This window comes from Cydia strobilella, chromosome 27 (genome assembly GCF_947568885.1).
Source record: "Cydia strobilella chromosome 27, ilCydStro3.1, whole genome shotgun sequence".
Lineage (NCBI taxonomy): Eukaryota > Metazoa > Arthropoda > Insecta > Lepidoptera > Tortricidae > Cydia > Cydia strobilella.
The window spans coordinates 7,205,691-7,232,407 of NC_086067.1; the positions used below are offsets into that span (position 1 = coordinate 7,205,691).

General features: G+C 41.0%; 2 protein-coding genes across 2 annotated transcripts in view; one reads left to right on the plus strand and one right to left on the minus strand.

The window, feature by feature from the left end:
• LOC134753604 (organic cation transporter protein-like) overlaps positions 1–12,660 on the plus strand; it is a 66,192-nt gene extending 53,532 nt beyond the window's left edge. The window contains exons 4-12 of the mRNA XM_063689533.1: positions 501–630; positions 1,148–1,276; positions 4,427–4,619; positions 6,100–6,205; positions 6,457–6,707; positions 7,605–7,684; positions 8,559–8,734; positions 9,849–10,021; positions 10,298–12,660. Coding sequence (XP_063545603.1) covers positions 501–630; positions 1,148–1,276; positions 4,427–4,619; positions 6,100–6,205; positions 6,457–6,707; positions 7,605–7,684; positions 8,559–8,734; positions 9,849–10,021; positions 10,298–10,469 — 1,410 coding nt within the window. The 3' untranslated portion in view covers positions 10,470–12,660. The remainder of the gene's footprint in view (positions 1–500; positions 631–1,147; positions 1,277–4,426; positions 4,620–6,099; positions 6,206–6,456; positions 6,708–7,604; positions 7,685–8,558; positions 8,735–9,848; positions 10,022–10,297) is intronic.
• A 56-nt stretch (positions 12,661–12,716) lies between these two features.
• On the minus strand, positions 12,717–26,717 carry LOC134753624 (carcinine transporter-like). The gene is made up of 12 exons (XM_063689561.1): positions 26,594–26,717; positions 25,689–25,893; positions 25,004–25,187; positions 24,296–24,425; positions 23,800–23,928; positions 22,219–22,411; positions 20,161–20,266; positions 19,567–19,814; positions 17,693–17,772; positions 16,936–17,111; positions 15,205–15,377; positions 12,717–14,533 (listed from the first exon to the last, which is right to left on the minus strand). The coding sequence occupies exons 1-12, from the start codon at positions 26,634–26,636 to the stop codon at positions 14,494–14,496; spliced, it is 1,707 nt and encodes a 568-aa protein (XP_063545631.1). The 5' UTR covers positions 26,637–26,717; the 3' UTR covers positions 12,717–14,493.

A 26,717-nucleotide genomic window follows, 5' to 3' on the forward strand; every position in this document is an offset into this window, starting at 1 on the left:
CAAGCATACGGCCCGCCTGATGGTAAGCAGTCACCGTAGCCTATGGACACCTGCAACACCAGAGATATAACATGCGCGTTGCCGACCCTTTAAAAACCTGTAGACTCCTTTTTTGAAGAACCCCATACTGTAGTCCCTCGGGAAAACCTCGACAGGGAGCTCATTATACAGCCGAAGCGTCCGCGGGAGGAAATTCCTCTTAAATCGTACGCGACATCAGATGGCATGATTCAGCCGTTTTCCGACCTATACATAATTAAATTACTATACGTTGATCATCCTATATTCTACTATATTTGTTACTTTACAATTATGTCGGGGGGGCTGCTGACCTGTAGCGAGTGTGGTCGCACATTCGCTGCAAAAATTGGCAATAATATATAATTTATTTATTCAAATAAATAGGATCCACACCAGCGCACCAGCGACGCGGCAGAATGCAGTCGCTGTGGCCGAAATCGGCTAGGAGATGATGATGATGATAATTATACTTGTTACAGCTGGACTGGGTGTGCGAGAAGGACAACCTAGCGGCGACGTCTCAGGCTATCTTCTTCTGCGGAGCAATAGTGGGGGGCCTGCTGTTTGGCTGGATCGCCGACAAGTATGGCAGAATACCCGCTTTAGTAGGTAAGTATTCACCCTGTTTATTCACGTCTTCGCGCCACTTACACCCACTAACCCAGGGTTAACCGGTTCAAGCTCGAGTTACCATGGTTACTAGTAAAATTTGACACTGGGTTAACGGTTTAACCGGTTAACCCCGGTTAGTGGGAGGGTGTAAGAGTGGATTCAAGAGGGGTTTGAGTGTCAACCAATAGAAAAACATTAGAAATTTGTGTGGAAGATCCGTTCACGCCTATATTTTAAGAATTTGCAGTTTCAGAAGCTCAGTCGGTAGAGCGGCGGGCTAGTAAAGTCGCAAGCTCGAGTCACGCATGAATCAGTTTTTTCAATTTAATTTATGTATGAGCATTAGGGTTGTGTTGTAGACGCACAGGCGTCGCCAGGGGAAAGAAATTCAATTACTATTATACACAAAATTATTATTAACCTCTTTGCTTCCCGATAGTTTAGTAAATTTTCGGACAGTTTACCACTTTCCAAGTCTAATTCTTAGTTTAACTTGACTACTAATTTCTTCCAGGCACAAACCTGATCGGCTTCGCGGCCGGCGTCGGAACAGCGTTCAGCCACAGCTTCTGGACCTTCTCCGCCTGCCGGTTCCTCGTGGGCTTCGCTTTCGACAACTGTTTCACCATGATGTATATCCTGGGTAAGAACTCCTGGCAACTCATGTTACCCTGATAGGTTCAGTGCAAATTTTGACCTGACGGTTTTGGGACAGTGTACAGCCACAGCTTCTGGACCTTCTCCGTCTGCCACAACTGTTTCACCATGATGTATATCCTGGGTAAGAACTCCTGGCAACTCATGTTACCCTGGTAGGTTCAGTGCAAATTTTGACCTGACGGTTTTTGGACAGTGTTCAGCCACAGCTTCTGGACCTTCTCCGTCTGCCACAACTGTTTCACAATGATGTACATCCAGGGTAAGAACTCCTGGCAACTCATGTTACCCTGGTAGGTTCAGTGCAAAATTTGTCCTGACGGTTTTGGGACAGCGTTCAGCCACAGCTTCTGGACCTTGTCCGTCTGCCGGTTCCTCGTAGGCTTCGCTTTCGACAACTGTTTCACCTTGATGTACATCCTGGGTAAGAACTCCTGGCAACTCATGTTATCCTGGTAGATTCAGTGCAAAATTTGACCTGACGGTTTTGGGACAGCGTTCAGCCACAGCTTCTGGACCTTGTCCGTCTGCCGGTTCCTCGTGGGCTTCGCTTTCGACAACTGTTTCACCATGATGTACATCCTAGGTAAGAACTCCTGGCAACTCATGTTACCCTGGTAGGTTCAGTGCAAAATTTGACCTGACGGTTTTGGGACAGCGTTCAGCCACAGCTTCTGAACCTTGTCCGTCTGCCGGTTCCTCGTGGGCTTTGCTTTCGACAACTGTTTCACCATGATGTACATCCTGGGTGAGAGCTCCTGACAACTCATGATGCCCTGGTAGGTTCAGTGCAAAATTTGACCTGACGGTTTTGGGACAGCGTTCAGCCACAGCTTCTAGATCTTCTCCGTCTAGTGTCAAATAGGCTATACGACGAACTACTGTCAAATCGTATGGGTTGTCATGACAACACACTACATATTAGACTAATATCGTTTGAGAAATGGGCCCAGTACTTACAGTTTAGTCCACAATACACGTGGGTTCATTCTGAGCTCAGTCGAACATCTAAAGTTATAGTGACTTAGTTCGTTGATTATTTGTGGTATTTTCTATAAAAAGGGACCTTATTGTCGATGGCGCTTACGTCATTATTAACGATTCTCTGATATAACTACAATGCCGCGTGACGCTGTGCGGCGTAAGCGCCATCGACAATAAGGTCCCTTTTCATAGAAAATGCCGCATTTAAGATCTAACTTAGTTTATTACTAGATTAGAAGGATTAGTATTTATTAGGGCACTAAGTTTTCCATGCACGTATTTGACTTACTTAACTAATATCTGACTACAAAAGGTCATACGCGACAACGTTTCTCTATACAAACAGGCTCTTTAGAAATAACAAGGATGTTTGACTAGTTCGTGATCGCGGGCAAGGCGACGGTACTCCAAATCACGAACAACCTTGGTATTTAAGGTATAAGCCACAAACTTCACAATAAACCTAAGCAAAAAACGACTTTAACGTCATAAAGACAGGATTCAAAATTGAATGATAAAAACTGCTATAAAAAGGCAAAGTTTCTTGCTGCTACTTTACGTTCCATATTTGAATTATAAAATGCACTAAAAGAGACGAATTTTATTTGATTTTCAAGCTTAATAGTACTACATATAGCACATTATTAAATGCAATTTAGTTTTTGTGTGATGTGCTTAGTTTGAATGTTTTTAATTTAACATTTTACATAAGTACCTATTGAATTCTCAAATGCCTTATCGGGAAATAAATTTAATTTAGTACATAAGTTTTGTTCTGATTGCAATGTACCTATTTATAAAATTGTGTGTTTTTGCAGCATCCAAACAAACGTTTTATCTATCTATCTATCATCTATCAAATTTGTTTGATGATTTGATAATGATCTTGAATGTATTGTAATAGAGTTCAATCAATCAATCAATCAATCAATCAATCAATCAATGTCTTTAGTTGTGTATTAAATTTTATACGATTGTATATTTCTGCATGATTGTGGACATTGTGGTAATAAAATGTTATTTATCACCAAGGCGAAATAATCTGTCGCGTAAAATTAAGTCATTAAAGGGCTATTAAAATGAAGGTCTAACAAATGATAAATAAAATACATAATAATTAACTTGACTCACGTAATAATTTGTGACTCACAGTCACTTATAATCACTTACCTACGTTAAATGTGCCTAGTTTGCCTCTCACTGGCAGGCGTGGCTCACTCCGCGATTTCGTCGCGTCGCTACAAGTACATGCGGCCTACACCAATTTTGGTGTCTAGCCATAGTAGTTGCCGCGCACCGCTACGGAACGGACGCCTGCTCGCGCTTGCGCCACCTAGCGGTCATATCTGTCGTAATAGAAGCGTTTTGTTACAAAGTGAACCTTCTGTACTAGAATCATTTCTTTTTTGTTTTCCTTGTTCAGTGTAGTGATTCTATTGGTTCTTAACCTTTTAGACACAAAAACTTTCACTCGGACGCCATGTCACCGAAGTGTCAAAACTGGAATTGAACTTTATGCACATGCACGTAGGTCTATGTTGCTCTGTGGTCTGTGACCGATTAATCCGCCTTTGAGGTTGGACCTGCGGTGCCGATATATACGTCATTCATCCCTCACTACGCATCCTCGCTCATCTCTGGTGGAAACACAGCCTAAATCTAAATAAAATGAAAAATTTTAAAGTATTGCTTACTGTAGTTTCGTGTTTAGTACTGAGTACTGCATTAATTTACTAGGTACTGTCTACCATTTTACGCTTGTATAGTCAAACCAATAAAAGTCTGCAGAGATTTTGACACCACACGCAGTGCAGGTGTTATTTTAAACGTCAAACTTCTATGAAATTATGACGTATAAATAACACTGGTACCAGGGGCGTAGCTAGAGGATATGGCGCCCGGGGCAGTCACCAAATTTGCGCCCCCTGACGACTGACAAAAGTTTCCCTGCTGCTGCCTATTGCCCATTTTGGCGCCCCCCCTTGGATGGCGCCCGGGGCACTTGCCCCCTCTGCCCCCCCTAGTTACGCCACTGACTGGTACTGCGTGTGCTGTCAAAATCTCTGCACACTTTTTTTGGTTTGACTTTATCCAGTCTTCCCTTATTTCCTATAGACAATATTCACCACCTTAACCTTACCCTTTATTCCAGTTCTCGAGTACGTGGGGCCAAAATGGCGGACATTTGTGGCCAACATGTCCATCGCATTATTCTTCACCTTGGCGTCGTCTCTGCTGCCTTGGATAGCGCTGCTGGCTGATGACTGGAGAACATTCGCTTTGGCGACAAGCGCGCCTTTCATCATGGCGGCGGCCACGCCCTGGCTGGTGCCGGAGAGTGCCAGGTAAAATTCAACATGTCCAGCATGTTCCAACATGAGCTAACATGTCAGTTGCGCTGTTATTGACATTGGCGGCGTCCCTGTTGTATTGATGGTGCCAGGTAAATATGATCCAACGTGTCCAGCATGTTACATTATGAGCGAACATGTCCATCGCTTTATTCACCTTGGCGTCGTCTCTGTTGCCGTGGATAGCGCTGCTGGCTGATGAATGGAGGACATTCGCTTTAGCGACAAGCGCGACTTTCATCATGGCCGCGGCCACGCCCTGGCTGGTGCCGGAGAGTGCCAGGTAAAATTCAACATGTCCAGCATGTTCCAACATGAGCCAACATGTCAATTGCGCTGTTATTGACATTGGCGGCGTCCCTGTTGTATTGATGGTGAGGTAAATATGTTCCAACGTGTCCAGCATGTTACATTATGAGCGAACATGTCCATCGCTTTATTCACCTTGGCGTCGTCTATGTTGCCGTGGATAGCGCTGTTGGCTGATGAATGGAGGACATTCGCGTTGGCGACAAGCGCGACTTTCATCATGGCCGCGGCCACGCCCTGGCTGGTGTCGGAGAGTGCCAGCTGATCATTATCATTTCTACCCAAAGGTTCCGTACCCAAAGGGTAAAAATGGGACCCTATTACTAAGACTTCGCTCTGTCTGTCCGTCTGTCACCAGGCTGTATCTCATGAACCGTGATAGCTAGACAGTTGAAATTTTCACAGATGATGTATTTCTGTTTTCGCTATAACAAGAAATATTAAAAACCGGCCAAGTGCGAGTCGGACTCGCGCACCGAGGGTTCCGTACTTTTTATTTTTTTATTCGAGTTGATTGAATGAAAGGTAAATTGCGGTTTGCGATTTATGACGTATTAAAAAAAAACTACTTACTAGATCTCGTTCAAACCAATTTTCGGTGGAAGTTTGCATGGTAATGTCAATCATATATTTTTTTTAGTTTTATTATTCTGTTATTTTAGAAGTTACAGGGGGGGGGGACACATTTTACCACTTTGGAAGTGTCTCTCGCGCAAACTATTCAGTTTAGAAAAAAATGATATTAGAAACCACAATATCATTTTTGATGACCTATCCATATATATCCCACACTTATGGGTTTTATGAAAAAAAAATTGGGTTTCAGTTCTAAGTATGGGGAACCCCAAAAATTTATCGTTTTTTTTCTATTTTTGTGTAAAAATCTTAATGCGGTTAACAGAATACATCTACTTACCAAGTTTCAACAGTATAGTTCTTATAGTTTCGGAAAGAAGTGGCTGTGACATACGGACGGACAGACAGACAGACAGACAGACAGACATGACGAATCCATAAGGGTTCCGTTTTTTGCCATTTGGCTATGGAACCCTAAAAACAGAATAAAATTAATATTTAAGTGGAGCTTAACACAAAAGACAAATGAGAGCACTAAATCTTTCACTTTATCAATCGGTAACCCTCATCTTAATACTGCTTTTTTCAGATGGCTGGTGTCACAAGGAAAGATCGAGAAGGCACTGACAATCATGAAGAAGTTTGAGAGGATCAACAAAACGAAGATTCCGGAGAAGGTTCTCAGTGATTTCACGGTAAGTTTTTAATCTCCCTGTAAACCGCCTGTAATTACTTCGTAGTGATTAGCTGATTGTTGTCGAGTGCTTTTATTGTTGTTGTCTTAAGGCACCCCAGAAGTTCATAGGGCCTACTGAAGCTCGCGCCATGCCTTCCTATATTCAGCGACCCTACAGGCCTCGCTCCAGTTCACCATCCACTCGTAGCTCGTCCCCATCCATAGTGATGCTAGACTGTAATAAAATTACCTACTGCTATTATCTTTCAGGAATCATCTCTAAAAACCATCAAAGAAAACGAGGCCGAAAACCGGACATACTCCGTCCTCGACCTCTTCCGTACCCCCCGTCTGCGGCGCAACGCGATACTTCTCATCGTCATATGGATGGCTATCTCATTGGTCTTCGACGGCCACGTCAGGAACGTGGGGTCTTTAGGCCTCGATGTGTTTTTAACGTTTACTGTGGCCTCGGCCACTGAGTTACCTGCTGATACGTTCCTCACTGCTGTTTTGGACAGGTAAGTTGAGGCTTTCTTTCATAATCTTTGACAAAAAAAGTATGTCCTGGATTTTCTTATTCCAAGACTTCATCTGGATAACTATATCTCATTAGTACTTACTCATTGTTACCTACCTTACCTCATGTTACCTTAGGAAGAGCGGAGCGCAGTGCCGGCCCGAGTCCTTGATCATCAGGGTAGAGCGAAATCGGGTTTTGGCGCCCTTCGTTGAAGCTTTTTACCCAAAAGCAAAATGAGCCGTATTTTGGGCCCGCGTCACACTCGCGTTTTTTTTTCTCATTTGCTATTTTGGCGCCCCCCTTGCCATCCGGCGCCTAGAGCGGCCGCTCCACTCGCTCTACCCTAGATCCGGCCCTGGGCGGAGGCTCCCAACACAAGCTATTTTTTGCTTATAGGGAGGCTCCATCCCATCCCAGGTAGCAAAGTGACGTCGCTGACGTCATAATGACGTATAAATGCTACCTGGGATAGCTTATATTTATCGTGTAACTTACAAAAATAGAGAATTTTGTATTTTGTATTTCTGTTTTGGATTGGTGAAAGTTGCTTCCTTCCATAACCTTTAACAAAAAAACTCCGTGCAACTTGTCGACTTATAGAAGTTTATTTATATGCCTACCAACCCTACCATCTTATAAAGCTACCTATTGATTACCGAAAAAATTATGATGTCACGTATTTAATGATATGAACTGCAATATAATTTCAATATTTTTACCTTAAATCCAACGTTTCAGCTGGATTGTACCAGCTGTGGTCACGGAAAGACTGACGTCCCAGCAAAATGTCAACTGTACAAAACGCGAAAGTTTAAAGTGTTATGATGTCATGTACTAAGGAGACCATTTCCCAAATCCCAGACTAACTCAAGGGTCCAAACTTGTTTGTTTACAGATGGGGCAGGAGATGGCTCGCATGTGGTTCCATGGTGATTAGTGGCGTGTTCAGTTTACTGGCCACTGCTGTACCAGTTGGTAAGTAGTTTCAACCATTATTGGTCCAGTCTCAGTATAAAAACGTTTAAATTTGAAGTTACAAATATGTTCAAAAATAAACAAGTTTGGGAACAAATCAAATTATTTTATTAAATATTTTGATTTGTGTTTTTTAAGTAGTCACACTACTATATATAAATTAAAAACTGTAATAGATGTCATATATTAAAGAAAAAGTGACGAAGCCCTCCAGTGGTGAAGGCCGGATCCGAAGGGAAGGAGGTCCGGCCTTCACCACTGGAGGGCTTCGTCACTTTTTCTTTAATATATGACATCTATTACAGTTTTTAATGTTCAAAAATATTTAAATTGATCTCTACATGCATATGTTCGTCTTAATTAATATACTAGAAGGGACCGGACCGTTCCTACCCCCAATTATATTGAAAATTTAAACTTAAGAGGAAATGGGACGGCCCCTTCTCCATACAAACGAAGTCCCCATTTTCCTCTCTGGATATTTACATTATGGAAAATATTTTTACATAATTTGATGTACATACATATAATAACCATAGCTACGTCTTTACGTTTGACTTTTCTCGATTTTTTGATTATTGTAAAAATTTGGTGCGTAAAACAGATTTCATACAATTTTTTAAATGCTCCTAACTCTTACAATAATTAAAAATTCGAAAAAATCAAACTTAGGGGCATAGCTGTGGTTGATATGCAAACAAATTGTGTCAAAATATTTTCAATTATGTTAATATCCAGAGAGGAAAATGAGGACTACCTACGTTTGTAGAAAAAGGTATATCTGTCTGATGTTAAGCAGTCACCGTAGCCTGCTTTTGTATCTCCATCTGCATCTGCATCTCCATATAGGTACCTATCTAAAATTCTTTTTCAGGTGGACCTTCGGCCTCCCTAGCCATCCTCGGCCGCTTTGCCGTGAACATCTCTTACAATATTGGACTCCAGTACGCTGCTGAACTGCTGCCTACTGTCGTAAGGGCGCAAGGCGTAGCTCTCATCCATATCATGGGCTACGTCGCCAGTATAGTAGCCCCTTTCGTTGTTTATTTGGTAAGTGTTTTAAAGAAGTCTCTGACCATCCTCAGTAGCTTCGTTGTGAACATTTTTACATTGAAATAGAAATAGTTTATTCGTGGCACATTATACGACAGGTAACAAGAAGAACGAAAAGCAAACTTACACATAACATTACAACGCATATTTAACATTACATTACATGACACAAATAATATTAGCCACGAAATGGTCCCGACTCAGCATGGTGTTAGCCTGGATGGGCCAACGCTGGTCTTCCGTCGGGGCCATAAACGAGTGAAGCACAGAAAGTACACAACATTAAAAAAAATGAATAATAAACAATGGCAGTAACAAACAAATTAGAAAGAAATAAATAACATATGACAGTTATATTACTTATATTTTATGTATATAAAATAAACACTAAAAAGATAAGAGGGCCATAAAAACTAAAACAATATGGCAATAAAATAAAACAGATTACAAAGAAATAAATAACAGATCGTAAGTCATCCATATTATGGGCTACGTAGCCAGTTCCAGCTCCATTCGTAGTTTATTTGGTAAGTAGTACAACATAATTCCTAACATCTTGGAAGGGAAAATCGACGGCAAAACGGAGCAGAGGAAGGAGAAAGCTAACCTGGATAGACAACATTAAAAGCTAGTCCAATATTAATGACACTGCCAGTTTGTCTAGACTGGCACAAGATAGAACCAAGTTCCGTAAGATGGTCGCCGACATCCGCTGAGGATATGGCACAACAACAAGAAGAAGAAGAAGTACAACATCGGCGTAGGTACATAAAGCTGATGAGCTACTGTTTAGGGGTTCCCTTAGTCATATACTTTATTCTTCAACAGTGCTTTGGAATACTATTATGCTGTGAAATGTAATGAATTAAAAAATAAAACAACGCGAAAAGCGGTAGAAATATTACAGATATCGGTGATCAAAAATACTCCAGCAGTTCTCTAAATGTCTCATGATTGGTGCCGTTGCAGCACTATATACTCCCACAGCTCAGCCTTCGGCCTCGCGTAAGCACGCAAACCAGAGGAACGTTCCGGGCCTTCGGCCCTACGCGGAGCTCGGGCTTATTAGTATTGTATATATTCATGACACCAATTTATTTCATTTCTCTAGGCCACCGTATCCCAGGAACTTCCCCTCCTGATCCTGGGTGCCCTGGGCATCGTCGGCGGCCTGCTCTGCCTGTTCCTCCCAGAGACCATGGACACTGAGATGCCTCAGACCCTGCAAGATGGAGAGGATTTCGGCAAGGACCAGAAGTTTTGGGACAATCCTTGCTTCAACAGGTGGGTTTGGGTCCAACACATTTCAGAAAAAGGTCACTTCTGTGTACAAACATCAAAAGTTAACTACCATCTTATATTTTTACATTTGTACATATAAAGGCATTTTTTTTAAACAACTAAAACTAGACTTTTGGAAGATTGCGGGTCACTTCTGGATGAGATTAGCTCAGCGAGGACCGGGACAGGTGGCGTACTAGAAGAGAGGCCTATGCTCAGCAGTGGGCGATCAAACGGTGATATGAAGATGACGAAACTAACAACCCTGTTTTATTCCAGGAAAAAACCCGAAGATGACGAAGAAAACCCGGGCCGCTACATCAAACGGAACTCGGTGACCAACCAGACCCAAGAATTCGTCAGAGCCATTCCTTCCATCGGCTCAAGGGCATCCATTCGAGCTTCCATCAGGGCTTCCATGAGATCTAGGAGACAGGAGAGTGGAGTCTGACGTTAATATTGATATTAATTGATAGTTTTGGTTGTGACTACGCTTATATACTGTCATGTGATATTGCTGATCTGATTTGGCATGAGAAAATTTGACTATCAGCTCTTTGACAGGCTAAGTGCTTTGATAGAAAAAGAGCTTTTGATAGCCAAAGAGCCAACAAGAGCTTTAGGCAAAGAGCCTTTGATAGGCAAATAGCTTTATCAAGCAAAGAGACTTCGTCAAGCAAAGTGCCTTTCACAGGGAAAGAGCTTTTAACAGACAAAGGGCTTAATAAGGCAAAAAGCATTTGGAAGGCAAAGAGCTTTTGACTAGTAGCTCTAAAGAGCCTTTAGGCAAAGAGCATTTGATAGGTAAAGAGCTTTTGTTAGGTAAAGGCTTAGACGTGTGACAAGCTAGTCTATATGATCAGACTTAGGTATATAAACATTTAACCAACGTGAAAGAAAAATCAGGCGAAGATTTTTTTTAAAGCGTTCATCGAAGGATGGAGAGAAAGAGAAATTCCATTATAAACTACCCTAACAGCATTTATACGTCATTATGACGTCAGCGATCTCATAATGACGCCATAATTACGTCATTATCACGTCATTATGACGTCGCTGACGTCACTTTGCTACCTGGGTACGTGCACATCTAAATTCATTATTCGCGTTGTCCCGGCTTTTTGCCACGGCTCATGGAAGCCTGGGGTCCGCTTGGCAACTAATCCCAAGAATTGGCGTAAGCACTGGTTTTTTGAAAGCGATTGCCATCTGCCTTTCAAACCTAAAGAGACTAGGGCTTATTGGGATTAGTCCGGTTTCCTCACGATGTTTTCTTTCACGGTAAAGCTGGTATCTATCAAATGATATATCGTAGCAACGTTTCCAAATACGTTAAAAATACTGTCTTTGTTGTGTTTGTCTGCATTAAATTTGCATAGACTTAAAAATGGTTAATACCTTGTACAACAAACACAAACTATGTCTATGTACAAACTTATACACACTATGGAAGGTGTTAAGTATAAGAAAAAATCTGCTTCTAATAAAACAGTGACACATAATCATGTTTCAAATAGTACAAATTATCAGAAAAAAAGTATTGTAAGTGTGGCTGTGACTTTTAAAAGCGACTATTGAGAATAAAACGAGTAAAACTACAAAATTATATTATGAGCCTAAAATTATCAAGCCGCCTTGTTTGTGATGGTATTGATTGCTTTTAATTTATTGTAGGCGTTAAGTTAATTCTTGCCTATATTCACTGATTTTGAGAAAATTACTTGTGGCTCACGTTGTATGAAAATGTCCATATATATATAGTAGCCTGATTTAATTAATATCGAGTGTAGTGTACTTTTTAATTAATCAGTGATTCTTGTATATAATTTATAAATGTGATAAATTGATTATAAATTATAAAGTATTATAACATAGCTAGTTAGATATAAAATAGTAATAGTAAGTTATTGTTTAACTTAAGTTTTGCTATTTTAAGTTTAAGTGTTTAATTTTAAGTACCGTATTTTGGTTTCATAACAGTTATACCTGACTTTGAAGTCCTTCAAAAAGGAGTAATATATGGGTATATTTTCCATTTTTGAGTTTTTTTCCCAAAAAAGTTCTTATTTTTGACATTGTTTAATTGTGAAGAAACATATTATTATTATGAAATATACAACGGTATCAATTGGAAAAATAAGACAAATGTATCTAATTTAAATTGTCACATAAAATAATGTAAAAAATGTATACCTACTTAACATTTTACTGAAATAGTTATCGGTGGGTACAGTCAAGGTATCGACATGGACAACGTTCGAAAAATATGTATACAAGACATTATTGTCCATACATTAGCGTAGTGTGTACATTTTTGGCACTATCCGTGTTGATATTTACGGCTCGATTCGAACAATGCTTATTAAATGCCAACAGCTATACGATACTGATCTGTCATTGACAAGTGACGTTTTTGGTTTAAAAAACAAACAGTATCGTATCGCTGTGACATCTTATAAGCATTGTTCGAATCGGGCCGTTACTACCTTAACTGAATCTACCAGTCTTTGTCCCTTGTTCCAAAAAGTACTATCAGGCTGAGATGACGTATCGTCAAAATATGAAATGAAAACTAAATATAAATATCCTTCAAAACCAAGTGTCCTTTAGAAATAGTTTTGTATGATGCCATTATAATGTAAAATTGATGCAATATTGTGATCCTCGGAATAATTCTGTGATAACAAATAAAACAAAATTACCGTCACGTTCTTTATTTACTTTTTATCAACTGTCCCATTTTCTACAGTTAATTTACAATTAAAATTGATCTCCCAGTGGTCACTTATATCTAAACTCAGGCATGGAGAAATTATAAGTAAGCTTATTTATTTTATTTTTAGGGTTCCCTACCTCAAAAAGAAAAAAAACGGAACCCTTATAGGATCACTCGTGAGTCTGTCTGTCTGTCCGTCTGTCACAGCCTATTTTCTCCGAAACTTCTGGACCAATTAAGTTGAAATTTGGTACACGTATGTAAGTCTGTAAGATTGTGAACCAAAGAACCAAACAGGGGTGAAGAGAGTGATTGTATTTGACGTGTACCTGTATTGTACCAATAAAGATTATCTTTTCTTATCTTATCTTATCTTATCTTATCAAAGACGGACATGTAACGCAAACAAATGAATTTTAAACATGGAGGCCACTTCTGGGGGGTAAATGAGAAGATTAAAAAATAAAGTTTTTAAACTATATCGTGTTACATATCAAATCATCACTTATTATTGTGAGAATCTCAAATATTTTTTTTAATAATTTTAGGATAAACAGGCTAGAGGTTATTTTGACTTAAACCACCTTAAAGTCATGAAAGGCAGATATCCATCCAGCATACAACCACGGTAGAAAATTGTGAAAAAATATATATACAATAGTATAAAGCTAAATACTTCTTTGAATTTAACTTGATTAAGGAACAAAACACAACATATAGTAACAATCAAATACATGTAGATACCTTCATAACTCATATAATTTTTATTTATTTATTTAAAAATTTAAATCGGACAAGGCTAATATTACAAATACCTTACAGACTAACATATATGTATATGCATTTTATAAACTTAAATACTAAACACTATTTAGGCGACAAAACGGCGTGGCTCCGTTCCCAGGTAGCAAAGTGACGTTACCGACGTCATAATGACGTAATTATGGCGTCATAATGACGTCAGTGACGTATAAATGCTGTTATAGTTGAATCGAACCCACACAACCCCACAACCCAACCCACTATTTATGCCAGTAGAAAATTTCGAAAATATTTTAAAATTTGCCGCCTTTTTTCTACTGACAGAAATGTCTTGTTACTATGGTTACTATGCCTAATAGTTTAGTTTAGTTTATTTCTTTCATAATGATAAATTACAATATAAAATATTCTTAACACTAATCTATATGAATTTATATTATGATCGTCAATTATTCAGCATGCAAATATGTAATTATAAAATGTCAACAATGATAAATCAAAAACAATACAAATTATGAAAAACTAACAATTATAAAAGGTATTGGAAAATTACCGTCAAATTAAAACTAAATAAATAATGGAATACGTGTCAAACAAAAAAGGTATCTCGTTATGATGTTACTATGTTACTTATTTCTCTATGAGTCAGTAATTACCCCAGTAGCATTTATACGTTATAATGACGTCAGCGACGTCATTATGACGTAATAATGCCGTCATTATGACGTCGCTGACGTCATTTTGCTACCTGGGTTATCACTTTATGTGAGTACCTATGTCGAAATTTAAAGGGACATATATTACATTATTTGTTATGTAAAAAGTTATACGATACACGCGCGAATAGGTAGCTCGCAACTCGTGTCGATTTAAAACACTTAATATTTTACCACTCGTTGCGAAACTTCGCACTTGTATCGTAATATACCTACTGCCTTATTTATAAGTGTTATTGGAGTGTTGCTGTTATTAGGTACTGTTTGCATTCTTGATTTATTTAATACTTCTCAACGTCTTCTTTATGTGGCAGATTGTTCCTGTAAAAAAACATTAATTAGGTAAAATTAGTTTATTAGTTCTGCGGTGGCTTGTGTTAGCTTGCATATTGCTTGGCTTGAAACAACATTGATACACATTGAATTACTTACAAACAAAAAGTTGATAAGGAATTTAATAGAGACAGTTGTTCTGAACTTTGAAAAAGTATCTAGATTCCCAGGTAGCAGTGACGTCATCGACGTCATAATGACGTAATAAAGACGTCACTGACGTCATAATGACGTATAAATGCTATATATATTGTAAGTTACATATAATAAATTGAAATATGATTATTTATTTATTTAAACTTTATTGCACAAACAAAGAAAAATGTACAAATTGCGGACTTAATGCCAAAAGGCAAAAAATAAAATAATCAATTTATAAATATAGCAAATAATGATTGTACATTGTACCTCAACATGTGTAACAAAGACAAACAAAGCCACACAAACACACCACACAACACAACAAACAAACAACAACACAACACAACAAACAACAAAAATAAACACAACAATAACACACACAACACCACACCACAACCAAGTCTAAGAAAAGATCGGGTTCCATAGTATGCCCCCAAATAAATAATTTTATTAAATTTGAAGGGTAGCTTAATTTCGTGACATAGATCTAAAGAAGCTTGTAAAAGTCCAACTCTCACCTTCCACAGCAAGGAAACTCCCAGAACCTCTGCTCCCGACCATATTCCTCGCCATCTTGGATGGCCTGCGGCATGGCCTTGCCCATGGACTCCGGCAGGAACAGGCACAGGGTCCCGCCCAGGATGCCCAGGGCGCCCAGGATCAGGAGGGGGATCTCGACAGCAATTGTTGACTGTAACATTGAATCTAGCTCATGAGCTACAGAGATAACTTTACACAAATGTGGTATTTTCTATAAAAAGGGACCTTATTGTCGATGGCGCTAACGCCAATATTAACGATGCTCCGATATAAATACAATGCCGCGCGACGCTGTGCGGCGTAAGCGCCATCGACAATAAGGTCCCTTTTCATAGAAAATCTCGCGTCTCGCGTCAAATGATGGTTCCCTTGACAGTTCCTTCAAGTCTCATTCGGCTGGCTTAATAAAAAATTAACTGATTTGCAAGACCGAAGTGATCCCATAAGTGTTCCGTTTGTCAAAACAAAGTTTTGCACGGATTGAAGAGATATGTTTAATTTTTACTGTATATTTGTAGCTTAAATGTTACTTTTTTAAATAAATTCATGTGTTAAACGTTCCAAAAAATGTCTACCAACATTTTACGTGACCTGCTCCATATATAAACAAAAAAACGAGCCAAGTGCGAGACGGACTCGCGCACGAAGGGTTCTGTACCATTACGCACGACACGCACGACGCAAAACGCACGTTTGTTGTATGGGAGCCCCTCTTAAATATTTATTTTATTCTGTTTTTAGTACCTATTTGTTGTTATAGCGGCGACAGAAATACATCACAGTATATGAGATACAGCCTGGTGACAGACAGACGGAGAGAGGAGTCTTAGTAATGGGGTCCCGTTTTTACCCTCTGGGTACGGAACCCTAAAAATGAACTGTCATAGGGACCATCCACGCAAGACTACTTATCATAAAACCTATCTATCTATTATCTTAGGGTTACTTATCATATACACAATGTATATGTATGAAAGCTAGGCCCTGCGCTCTGTGGATACCCGCATTCTCACTAAAATCTCTCACTTCTATGGGTAGGTACACTCACCACTGTAGTTACTTACTATCATGGGACCAGTATAGTAGCGATATATCCAGTAATATGTATGAGAGCCAAGCCCTGCGCTCTCACTACACTGGATACCCGCATTCTCACTAAAATCTCTCACTTCTATGGGTAGGTACACTCACCACTGAAGTTAGGTGTGACTAGGGCCAATCGCGGATCAGTTTATAATTTAAAAAAAAAAAAAAAAAAAACTTACCATCGTGGGACCAGTATAGTAGCGATATATCCAGTAATATGTATGAGAGCCAAGCCCTGCGCTCTCACTACACTTGATACCCGCATTCTCACTAAAATCTCTCACTTCTATGGGTAGGTACACTCACCACTGAAGTTACTTACCATCATGGGACCAGTATAGTAGCCATATATCCAGTAATATGTATGAGAGCCAAGCCCTGCGCTCTTACTACACTGGATACCCGCATTCTCACTAAAGTCTCTCACTTCTATGGGTACGTACACTACTGTAGGTCCTTCCTATATACACAATGTATGGAAAGAGTATAGTAGCGACATATCCAGCAATATGTATGAGAGCTAAGCCCTGCGCTCTCACTACTCTACTCGTAGATACCCGCATTCTCACTAAAGTCTCTCACTTCTTTTGGTAGGTACATTACTGTAGGTACTCAGTACTTACCATATACACAATGTATGGAACGAGTATAGTAGCGACATATCCAGCAATATGTATGAGAGCTAAGCCCTGCGCTCTCACCACTGTGGGTAACAGTTCAGCGGCGTATTGCATGCCGATATTGTATGAGATGTTCACGGCGAAGCGGCCCACGATGGCTAGGGATGCCGACGGTATGCCTGGGAAAATTGTAAACCCAGCTGTTTTAGAGGGTCATTCTACAAAAATCTCATTCCCCTGGCCATACATATTCGCAAATTCCCAGGAAATTCAGCTTTATTAACATCTCATTACTGGTGACTGTGTAACTCGTGCCAAGTTCCATCTACAACCAAAACAGCTAAGCGGAATCTCTCGGGAATTTGCGAAGAATTCCAAAAGAAGAAAAGAAGAAGAAAAGCAGAGAGTTTTGCCAGGGGAATGAGATTCCGGGGAAAATGGGAGTAGAATGAACTTTTAACACAAATTGCGAAATCTAAACTGCAACCTTGTTTTATAAATTTAAAGTTATAATCAAAAAAAAGAAGAAAAATGGCCAAATGCGAGTGGGAGTCGCGGCCCAAAGATTCCGTGTCCATACCAACAAGACTCAATTTTTTACAAAGTTTTTATTTGAGTAATGCTAGACCTTCTTGTAGTTTTTCTTGTAAACTGAAGGTAAATAACTATTATACTTATTTTATTTCATAATTTTAGTTTCAGAGAATAACGGGGTGGTCCGGGGGTTACATTGTAATATGGAAGTGATATTTTAATTTACCTTGAGCTACAGTTGTGGCCAGGAAACTGAAAATCCCACTGATCACCATGGAACCAAAAGCAAGCCAACGGCGCCCCAATCTGCAACAAATAAATAAATAAATATTGTCTACTCGTCGACTTAATGGTTGATTAAAGACTTCGTATACCAAACTGCAGGGGCGTAGCTAGAGGATATGGCGCCCGGGGCAGTCACCAGATTTGCGCCCCCTGACGACTGACAAAAGTCTCCCTGTTGCTGCCTTTTGCCCATTTTGGCGCCGCCCCCCCCCCCCCCCCCCTAGCTACGCCACTGCCAAACTGTAATTAATCGCATAGTCAAACCAAGAAAAGTCTGCAGAGATTTAGACAGCACACGCAGTGCAGGTGTTATTTTAAACGTCAAACTTCTATGAAATTATGACCGGCACTGCGTGTGCTGTCAAAATCTCCAGACTTTTCTCGATCTCTCTATATACATATTTACCGTAGGATTTTTTTTTACTTGTATCCTTTCTACAATCAACATTTTCATCTACGGTAATGGTACTTACATATATACATATCTAAGACAGAAATTAGTAAAATATCAGCAGGAAACTCAGTGGCGGTAGCGACGGTGAAGGTCAGGAACATGTCCAGACCGAGCGAACCTACGTTCCTGACGTGGCCATCGAAGAATAGGCCGTGCAGCACCAGATCAGCACCAGGAGGATGCTGTGCTTGCGGAGACGGGGGGTCTTGAAGAGGTCCAGTAAGGACTGTAAGGAGTAGCTAACAGTGACAGATATAGCACTACTGCTCGGTCGCGTTCTAATCGCTAAAACAGTGCCAGCACTATCGCTTGGGCTCTAATATCTATATGCGCTTATTAAGTGACAGAAATAGCACTAACATATCTAAAACAGAAATGAGCAGCACATCAGCAGGGAACTCAGTGGCGGTAGCGACGGTGAAGGTCAGGAACATGTCCAGACCGAGAGAACCCACGTTCCTGACGTGGCCATCGAAGACTATGGCAGTGCAGCACCAGATCAGCACCAGGAGAATGCTGTGCTTGCGGAGACGGGGGGTCTTGAAGAGGTCCAGTAAGGACTGTAAGGAGTAGCTGACAGTGACAGAGATAGCACTACTGCTCGATCGCGTTCTAATCGCTAAAACAGTGCCAGCACTATCGCTTGGGCTCTAATAACTATATGCGTTTATTAAGTGACAGAAATAGCACTAACATATCTAAAACAGAAATGAGCAGCACATCAGCAGGGAACTCAGTGGCGGTAGCGACGGTGAAGGTCAGGAACATGTCCAGACCGAGAGAACCCACGTTCCTGACGTGGCCATCGAAGACTATGGCAGTGCAGCACCAGATCAGCACCAGGAGAATGCTGTGCTTGCGGAGACGGGGGGTCTTGAAGAGGTCCAGTAAGGACTGTAAGGAGTAGCTGACAGTGACAGAGATAGCACTACTGCTCGATCGCGTTCTAATCGCTAAAACAGTGCCAGCACTATCGCTTGGGCTCTAATAACTATATGCGCTTATTAAGTGACAGAAATAGCACTTACATATCTAAAACAGAAATGAGCAGCACATCAGCAGGGAACTCAGTGGCGGTAGCGACGGTAAAGGTCAGGAACATGTCCAGACCGAGCGAACCTACGTTCCTGACGTGGCCATCGAAGAATAGGCCGTGCAGCACCAGATCAGCACCAGGAGGATGCTGTGCTTGCGGAGACGGGGGGTCTTGAAGAGGTCCAGTAAGGACTGTAAGGAGTAGCTGACAGTGACAGATATAGCACTACTGCTCGGTCGCGTTCTAATCGCTAAAACAGTGCCAGCACTATCGCTTGGGCTCTAATAACTATATGCGCTTATTAAGTGACAGAAATAGCACTAACATATCTAAAACAGAAATGAGCAGCACATCAGCAGGGAACTCAGTGGCGGTAGCGACGGTGAAGGTCAGGAACATGTCCAGACCGAGAGAACCCACGTTCCTGACGTGGCCATCGAAGACCATGGCCGTGCAGCACCAGATCAGCACCAGGAGTATGCTGTGCTTGCGGAGACGGGGGGTCTTGAAGAGGTCCAGGGCGGAGTAGTTTTTGGTCTCCTGTTCTGATTTTGCGAGTTTTGTTGCGGTCTCCTGAAAAGAGTCCATAAAAATTCCTGTTTAATATTATAGAGAAATAAATTATTAATAAGCTTAAAACTAATTACGTTTCAAATTTGGAGCTTGTGGGTCTACTAAAAGTACCTTAGAATTATGATGATCGGTGAGTGTGTCAGTGACAAAACTAAGGAACTTTGACGTGCAATAATTCCTAAACTATAAGTTCAAATAAATAAATAAAGTTTTTTTTTCAAATGAAATGTTATTGAGAATATTTGTGTTTTTTTAGTGGTCGCACTACTATTATAACCAATATACAATGTATATAAAATATAAATCTATTTCAGTTTGAAACAACTTTAAACTAAAACAAACTAACCCTGAATTCCTTAATTATCTCGTCTGGTAACTTCTTCCCATTGACTTTTCCGCACTTCTGCAGTATTTTAATCGACTCTTCTATACGGCCTTGAGATATTAACCACCTGAAACAGATAATAACCAGTTTAGAGGGGAACCGCCTTTCTGACACATTTTTGACGAAGGTGTGTCTTTTTTCTTTCTTACATTTGTTCTGTTGTCCTTTCTAGACTGATGTACCTAGTTTGTATAAATACTTTCTATTATAAATTTCTCAGTGTATTAGTTCGCTGTAATGCTCTGTAAATTTTTTGAATCAATAAAATAAAAAATACAAAAGGTAATCACGGTCTATATCCCGATCAATATAAGTCTAGTGAAACTAACAGTGAATCATTCAAAACTCTAATTCTAAGGGATTACTTATACCTGGCGCTTTCAGGTACCTAATAGGGTTTAAACACAGCTAACACAAGTTACAAATGTGTAAATACACCAGTTCCCCACTTCTAAAGATAATCATAATCATAATCATAATCATAATCATAATAATTTATTCATAATATAACATTACATGTCAACAAGTACATTACAGCGTGTAACTATACAAATATCATAAAATTCTAAACCATAAGGTTAAACTTAATAATTAATCAATTAAAAAGCTCCTTGTGGTCGTAGAACGCCTGCTCAAGAAGCCATTTTTTTAATTTTGATTTAAAAAGTGAAGCACTTTGTGCTGTTATAATTGCCCGCGGTAGATGATTGTACACCTTACGGCCCATGACGTGAGTGAGTGAGGGATATCCAAGGTGACACGCTGCTAACGTGAAATAGACTGATATGGATTACATGTTACACTAGAGTACATCAGATACCTGGCGCTCTCCGGTACTAAGCAGGGTGTGAACTCCTAGGGCGATCCAGGGTAGCAGGCAGGCCGCGAATGTGAAGTAGATTGATAGCTTGACTAAAGGTACACTAAGTACATCAGATACCTGGCGCTCTCCGGTACTAAGCAGGTGTGAACTCCAAGGGCTATCCAGGTTAGCAGGCAGGCCGCGAATGTGAAGTAGACTGATAGCATGACTAAAGGTACACTAAGTACATCAGATACCTGGCGCTCTCCGGTACTAAGCAGGTGTGAACTCCTAGGGCTATCCAGATTAGCAGGCAGGCCGCGAATGTGAAGTAGACTGATAGCATGACTAAAGGTACACTAAGTACATTAGATACCTGGCGCTCTCCGGTACTAAGCAGGTGTGAACTCCTAGGGCTATCCAGATTAGCAGGCAGGCCGCGAATGTGAAGTAGACTGATAGCTTGACTAAAGGTACACTAAGTACATCAGATACCTGGCGCTCTCCGGTACTAAGCAGGTGTGAACTCCTAGGGCTATCCAGATTAGCAGGCAGGCCGCGAATGTGAAGTAGACTGATAGCATGACTAAAGGTACACTAAGTACATCAGATACCTGGCGCTCTCCGGTACTAAGCAGGGTGTCAACACAGCTAGCACTAAGAGCACGCGAACGCGAAGCGAAGCGTTGCGGCGCGGGGTGAATAATCCTTTGATATCTATAGATGTCCTACGTGGGCGATCTCGTTGCGGACGCGAACGCAGAGGGGCCCGCAGCGCCGCGTCGCGCCGCTTCGCTTTGCGTTCGCCAGTTGTTCACCTTGCGCTCTACCAACTAAACTAAAGGACTAAAGGTTACACTAAGTACATCAGATACCTGGCGCTCTCCGGTACCAAGCAGGGTGTGAACACAGCCAGCACTAAAGGCACGCTTATGACACGCGCCAGTCGGCCACTCCTAAAGCGATCCAGGGTAGCAGACAGGCCGCGAATGTGAAGTAGATAGATATGGACTAAAGGTTACACTAAAGAGTACATCAGATACCTGGCGCTTTCCGGTAGCAAGCAGGGTGTGAACACAGCTAGCACTAAAGGCACGCTTATAACCAGGGTATACACGCGCCAGTCGGCCACTCCTAGGGCGATCCAGGGTAGCAGACAGGCCGCGAATGTTAAGTAGACTAGCATGACTAAAGGTTACACTAAGTACATCAGATACCTGGCGCTCTCCGGTACCAAGCAAGGTGTGAACACAGCCAGCACTAAAGGCACGCTTATGACCAGGGTATACACGCGCCAGTCGGCCACTCCTAATGCGATCCAGGGTAGCAGACAGGCCGCGAATGTGAAGTAGATAGCTATGGACATGTTGGAGACGAACGTGCGCCATTTTAGCCCCACGTACTCTATCACTGGAACAAGAAATAAATAAATATTTATTGGCAATTTTGCACAGATCGATTTAGTCCCACAGTAAGCATAATAAGGATTTTGTTGTGGGTACAAGTGTAAAAGTACAAGTGTAGACGGAAAAGTACTCTCAAACATCATATCAATTCATGTCATATCACTCTGTGGGTCATACACACATGGAGGTCCTGTACCTGTCTCGGGCATATATAACGCGATATTTTGTGGTGATGGAACGGGTAGTGCAACTCGTGGAAGTAAGAAGAGACACACACGACGAATGGTATGCATGGGAAATTGTTAGGGAAGTATGCAGGGCAGTATGGCGGCGGTTGGTGAGTAGCGCGGCCAGACGTATCTGCCTAATTCCCTCGCTACTTCCCATGACACTCGTCGAGTATGTGCCCGAGGTATAAGAAAGCCAGGATGTAAAGGGCCCTCCACACTCGTGCGCGAATCGCGGCGCGAAGCCGCGTACGCGAGTGTGGAGCCTAGTTCGCTAATCAGCGAAATCGCGTTCGCGGCTTCGCGCCGCGTAGTCTGGAGCGGGCTTAAGGAACACTCAACAGCACATAATTAAGATAAAGATAAGATAAAATTTATTTCATTGAAAAATATCAAAAAATTAAAACAATCATAATACGCTTAAATAGCACCTACTTAAATACTATAAATGTACAAACACGGTTTAGAAAAGTGAACATAAAAATATAAGAACTTGTAAGCAAATATTTTACTTAACTGGCTATACCTAAATGTGACCTAAACTAAGTAACTTAATGCTTGTATCTTAGGTATTTCGTGTTAGTAGGTCAATGTAGTGTATGTTAGGTGCTTATTGAGCAAAAACAATAAAGATTAATTACTTATAATAACGTATGTAAATAACAAGTTAATTCAACGTTTCACCTTTAATATAAACAACAAAATAGGTACCGTAAAATGGGGTGAGTAGGAGCAAAACTGACATTCAACCCTGGATAACATTTTATTTTAACATATGCAAACTGAATGGTGTATATAATAAGTGTTTCGGACGTTTGTATTTTAGTTTTTATTTTATTTTGGGTGGAACTAACCATAACTTTGACGATAAATAGGAAATCCCACCTCACCCCGTACACCCTCCTAATTGGGGTGAGATGGGTTTTCATACAAAGGTGATTTTGGAAGATTGTTGGATCGTTTTTTTATTATTATCAGTATTACTATAGCTCCATTTTAAATTGGAATACATTATTTTTGTAGCAGTAGCCTTAAAATCCCATCTCACCCCATTTATAACCCAATTCTCCCCGCGAACCCTACTCACCCCATTTTACGGTAGTTTTTCTTTTCTAGACATAAGTAGTGACTTAGTGAGGCTGTTAGGCTTAATACAGTGACTTACCGACAATATACATGACCATAAAACAGTTGTCATAGGCCAGGCCGACCAGGAATCGGCACAGGCAGAACGACCAGAAGGAGTTGGTGAATGCTGTTCCAACACCGGCTATGAAACCGACCATGTTTGTACCTGAAATTAAGGTTTTATACTCCAATTTTTTAGGTTTCCGTATCCAAAGACCCTATTACTAAGACTCCGCTGTCCGTCTGTCTGTCACGGCTGTATCTCATGAACCGTGATAGCAAGACAGTTGAGATTTTCACAGATGATGTATTTCTGTTGCCGCTATAACAACAAATACTAAAAACAGAATAAAATAAATATTTAAGGGGGGCTCCCATACAACAAACGTGATTTGTTTGCCGTTTTCTGCGTAATGAGTCCGATTCGTACTTGGCCGGTTTTTTATTATTCCCATTGCGATAAATTGCTCATTTTCTATCTAAGTATTAAACTAGATTTAATATATAAGCTTATATCTGTATTTTGTACTCACCGACCAAAGCTGGAACTCTTCCATATTTGTCAGCGATCCATCCGAAAAGCAGACCACCGACGATCGCCCCGCAGAAGAAGATGGACTGAGCTGTAGCCCCATTATTGTCCTCGTCACACACCCAGTTCAGCTGAAGGGCAGAAAGAGTAGGCATGACAGTTTCATTCATTCAGCAGAGAGCCTTCTCCTTCAATCGGGATAGCGGCTGCGCTGTGCCGCCAGCATGGAAGCCTGTGATTCTTCAGCAGAATGCCAGTGAGTGTTGTGACAGTGTAGTGGACATAGTGAGTTCGTGGTGTGTGTCGCTACAAGTGTTAGGTGACCCAAAACGCCACTATGCCCGCCTTCAACGATAGCGCAAGTCCTTCCCCAACCGGTTTTCTCGGCGCGCGGCAGTACGCGATACACGGCCGTCGTGAACGCTGCTCGCACTGTTAATGCTTGAGAAAGGAGACCTAGGCTCTCCGAAACATGTCGCGCGAGTGACTAAAACAAGTGAGTCTAAACCGTAAAATTATTTAATGTCAGTATGTCTTACAACAGTTTAAATTCGCCCTATAACCTATCGGGAGTTATAATATCATTGAACAGAGGTTCCCGCTTCTATGTACCGTCTGCAAATCTTAGGATAAGGTTCCTGGGTTGTAAATGTTGCGAAACAGTACTCGTAATAGCTGAGAACAAGCAAATAAAAATAAAATAATCTACCTGTGTGGCAATAGTCTCATAGGGCACATCAGTGAAGTTGTACTCCCATTGGTTCTCGCATTTCTTGGTCGGCCATTTTATGTCGGGCTCCGAGACGCCATCTTGTATTACTTTCGTCCAGTCCACATCGTACACTTGGCATTTATGGTATTTGTCGTCAAGGCGGGGGATAGAAAGATGTCTTCTGTGGAAAAATACCATAGATTTAGAAGATATTAGTGGAATCAGGAACTGGGGAAGTTGGAGGGCGTGCGTAGCAATGTGTAAATTGCAAAACATTCTCAAAATTCGCAACGCAAAGAACGCGTAGGGTATCATCATGAGGAAGAGAAAACGCTGGGACCAACCAAATCAGCCATAAGTGCAAGTGTTTAATTTATTTCCTGGGGTTCTGGTGATGCATGTTGCCGACCAAGTCATTGTATTGACAGGTTAAGACAAAGCAGGCTACTCACCACTAAAACAGTACAGCCTCGGGGGCTCTGGTCATACTACCATTAAGAACACAACACTACAAACTTACAAAGCTAGCAGAGTTCACCAGAACACAACATAAGTAGCAGTGTCTTTCTGGCTACAGTCTTATGTAAGGTGGAAGCAGTTCTCAATACGAACTACTCGCGGCAGATAACATTTCATTGTGTCCTATATCTGTTATAATTTTAACAATGTAATATACAATTACCTTTGCTCCACGGTCATATTCTGCAGCTCTTCAACGTAGCACCAATGCTGCTCAGGCACCAGCGTCATAAATATCTGCCCAAAGTACACGAACGCGAAGAAGAATGCGTAGGGTATCATCATGAGGAACAGAAGACGCTGGTACCAGCCGAATTCTCCGACCAGGGGTAACAGGTCATCGAAGTCTTTTATCTGTTTCTTGGGCTCTGTAAAAGATGAATTCTTTGGAGATGTGTCCTACAAAAAGGCCTACAATCTTCTTATCTAATTATAGGTAACCCTATCGTACCAATATATCAGTGCGAACGAGATGTAATAAGTTGCGATCGAGTTTACGCAGTCGATAACGTAAACGCCAAGTGTCAACTTGTGGTACAGCTACTATAGTTAAGAAATAACTTACTCCGTTGGCTCAGCGACCCATAGCCTCTGACACAAGACAGCGCCACTTTTCTCGGTCCTGTGCGACCTCTCGCCAATAGGGGATATTTATTACTGCAATGTTCTGCCACCAAAGTTCAGTACTAGCCTGTTTAGTATACCATAGAGTAACTTATACATACTGTACCTTTAACATGTTTTTAATGACAAGTTTTCAGAGATAATAAAATATGACATTGATGCATCAAGGCGGTTTGTTTACAGAGGACCTACCGGAAAACGCGAATCCGAAATTTCGGTAATTGCCTCTTTATCGCTTGAATATGCAAGTGACAGACATGTTAGATAACGAAATTTAGATTTTTCTTGTTTCGTGATAGACCCTCAGATTGTGGTAGTGGCGCCACCACGCAGAGTTTCGCGTAATATTCCCTATTGTTGACTCGAAGTTCGCGCAGATCCGCCTCCACCATGTCGCATCAGCGATACCTAAGTAAATGGTTCATTATCTTCTTATATACTCACCAGCAATTTCCAGTGTGGCAACCACCTTCTCATGTGATTCCATCCTCGTACTCGACTTTACTCTTCAAAGACACTTTTTGCGACGTCTTTCCTGACTTCTTAGACTAATGTAAAGTTCTTCTAT

Excerpts from the sequence above, each read along its gene's own strand:
- LOC134753624 (XM_063689561.1), bottom strand. The coding sequence starts at position 26,636 with ATGGAATCACATGAGAAGGTGGTTGCCACACTGGAAATTGCTG. Across the intron at positions 19,815-20,160 it reads AGATAATTAAGGAATTCAGG|GAGACCGCAACAAAACTCGC; the intron begins GTTAGTTTGTTT and ends GACTCTTTTCAG. Across the intron at positions 17,773-19,566 it reads CTCATTTCTGTTTTAGATAT|ATTGGGGCGCCGTTGGCTTG; the intron begins GTTAGTGCTATT and ends TATTTGTTGCAG.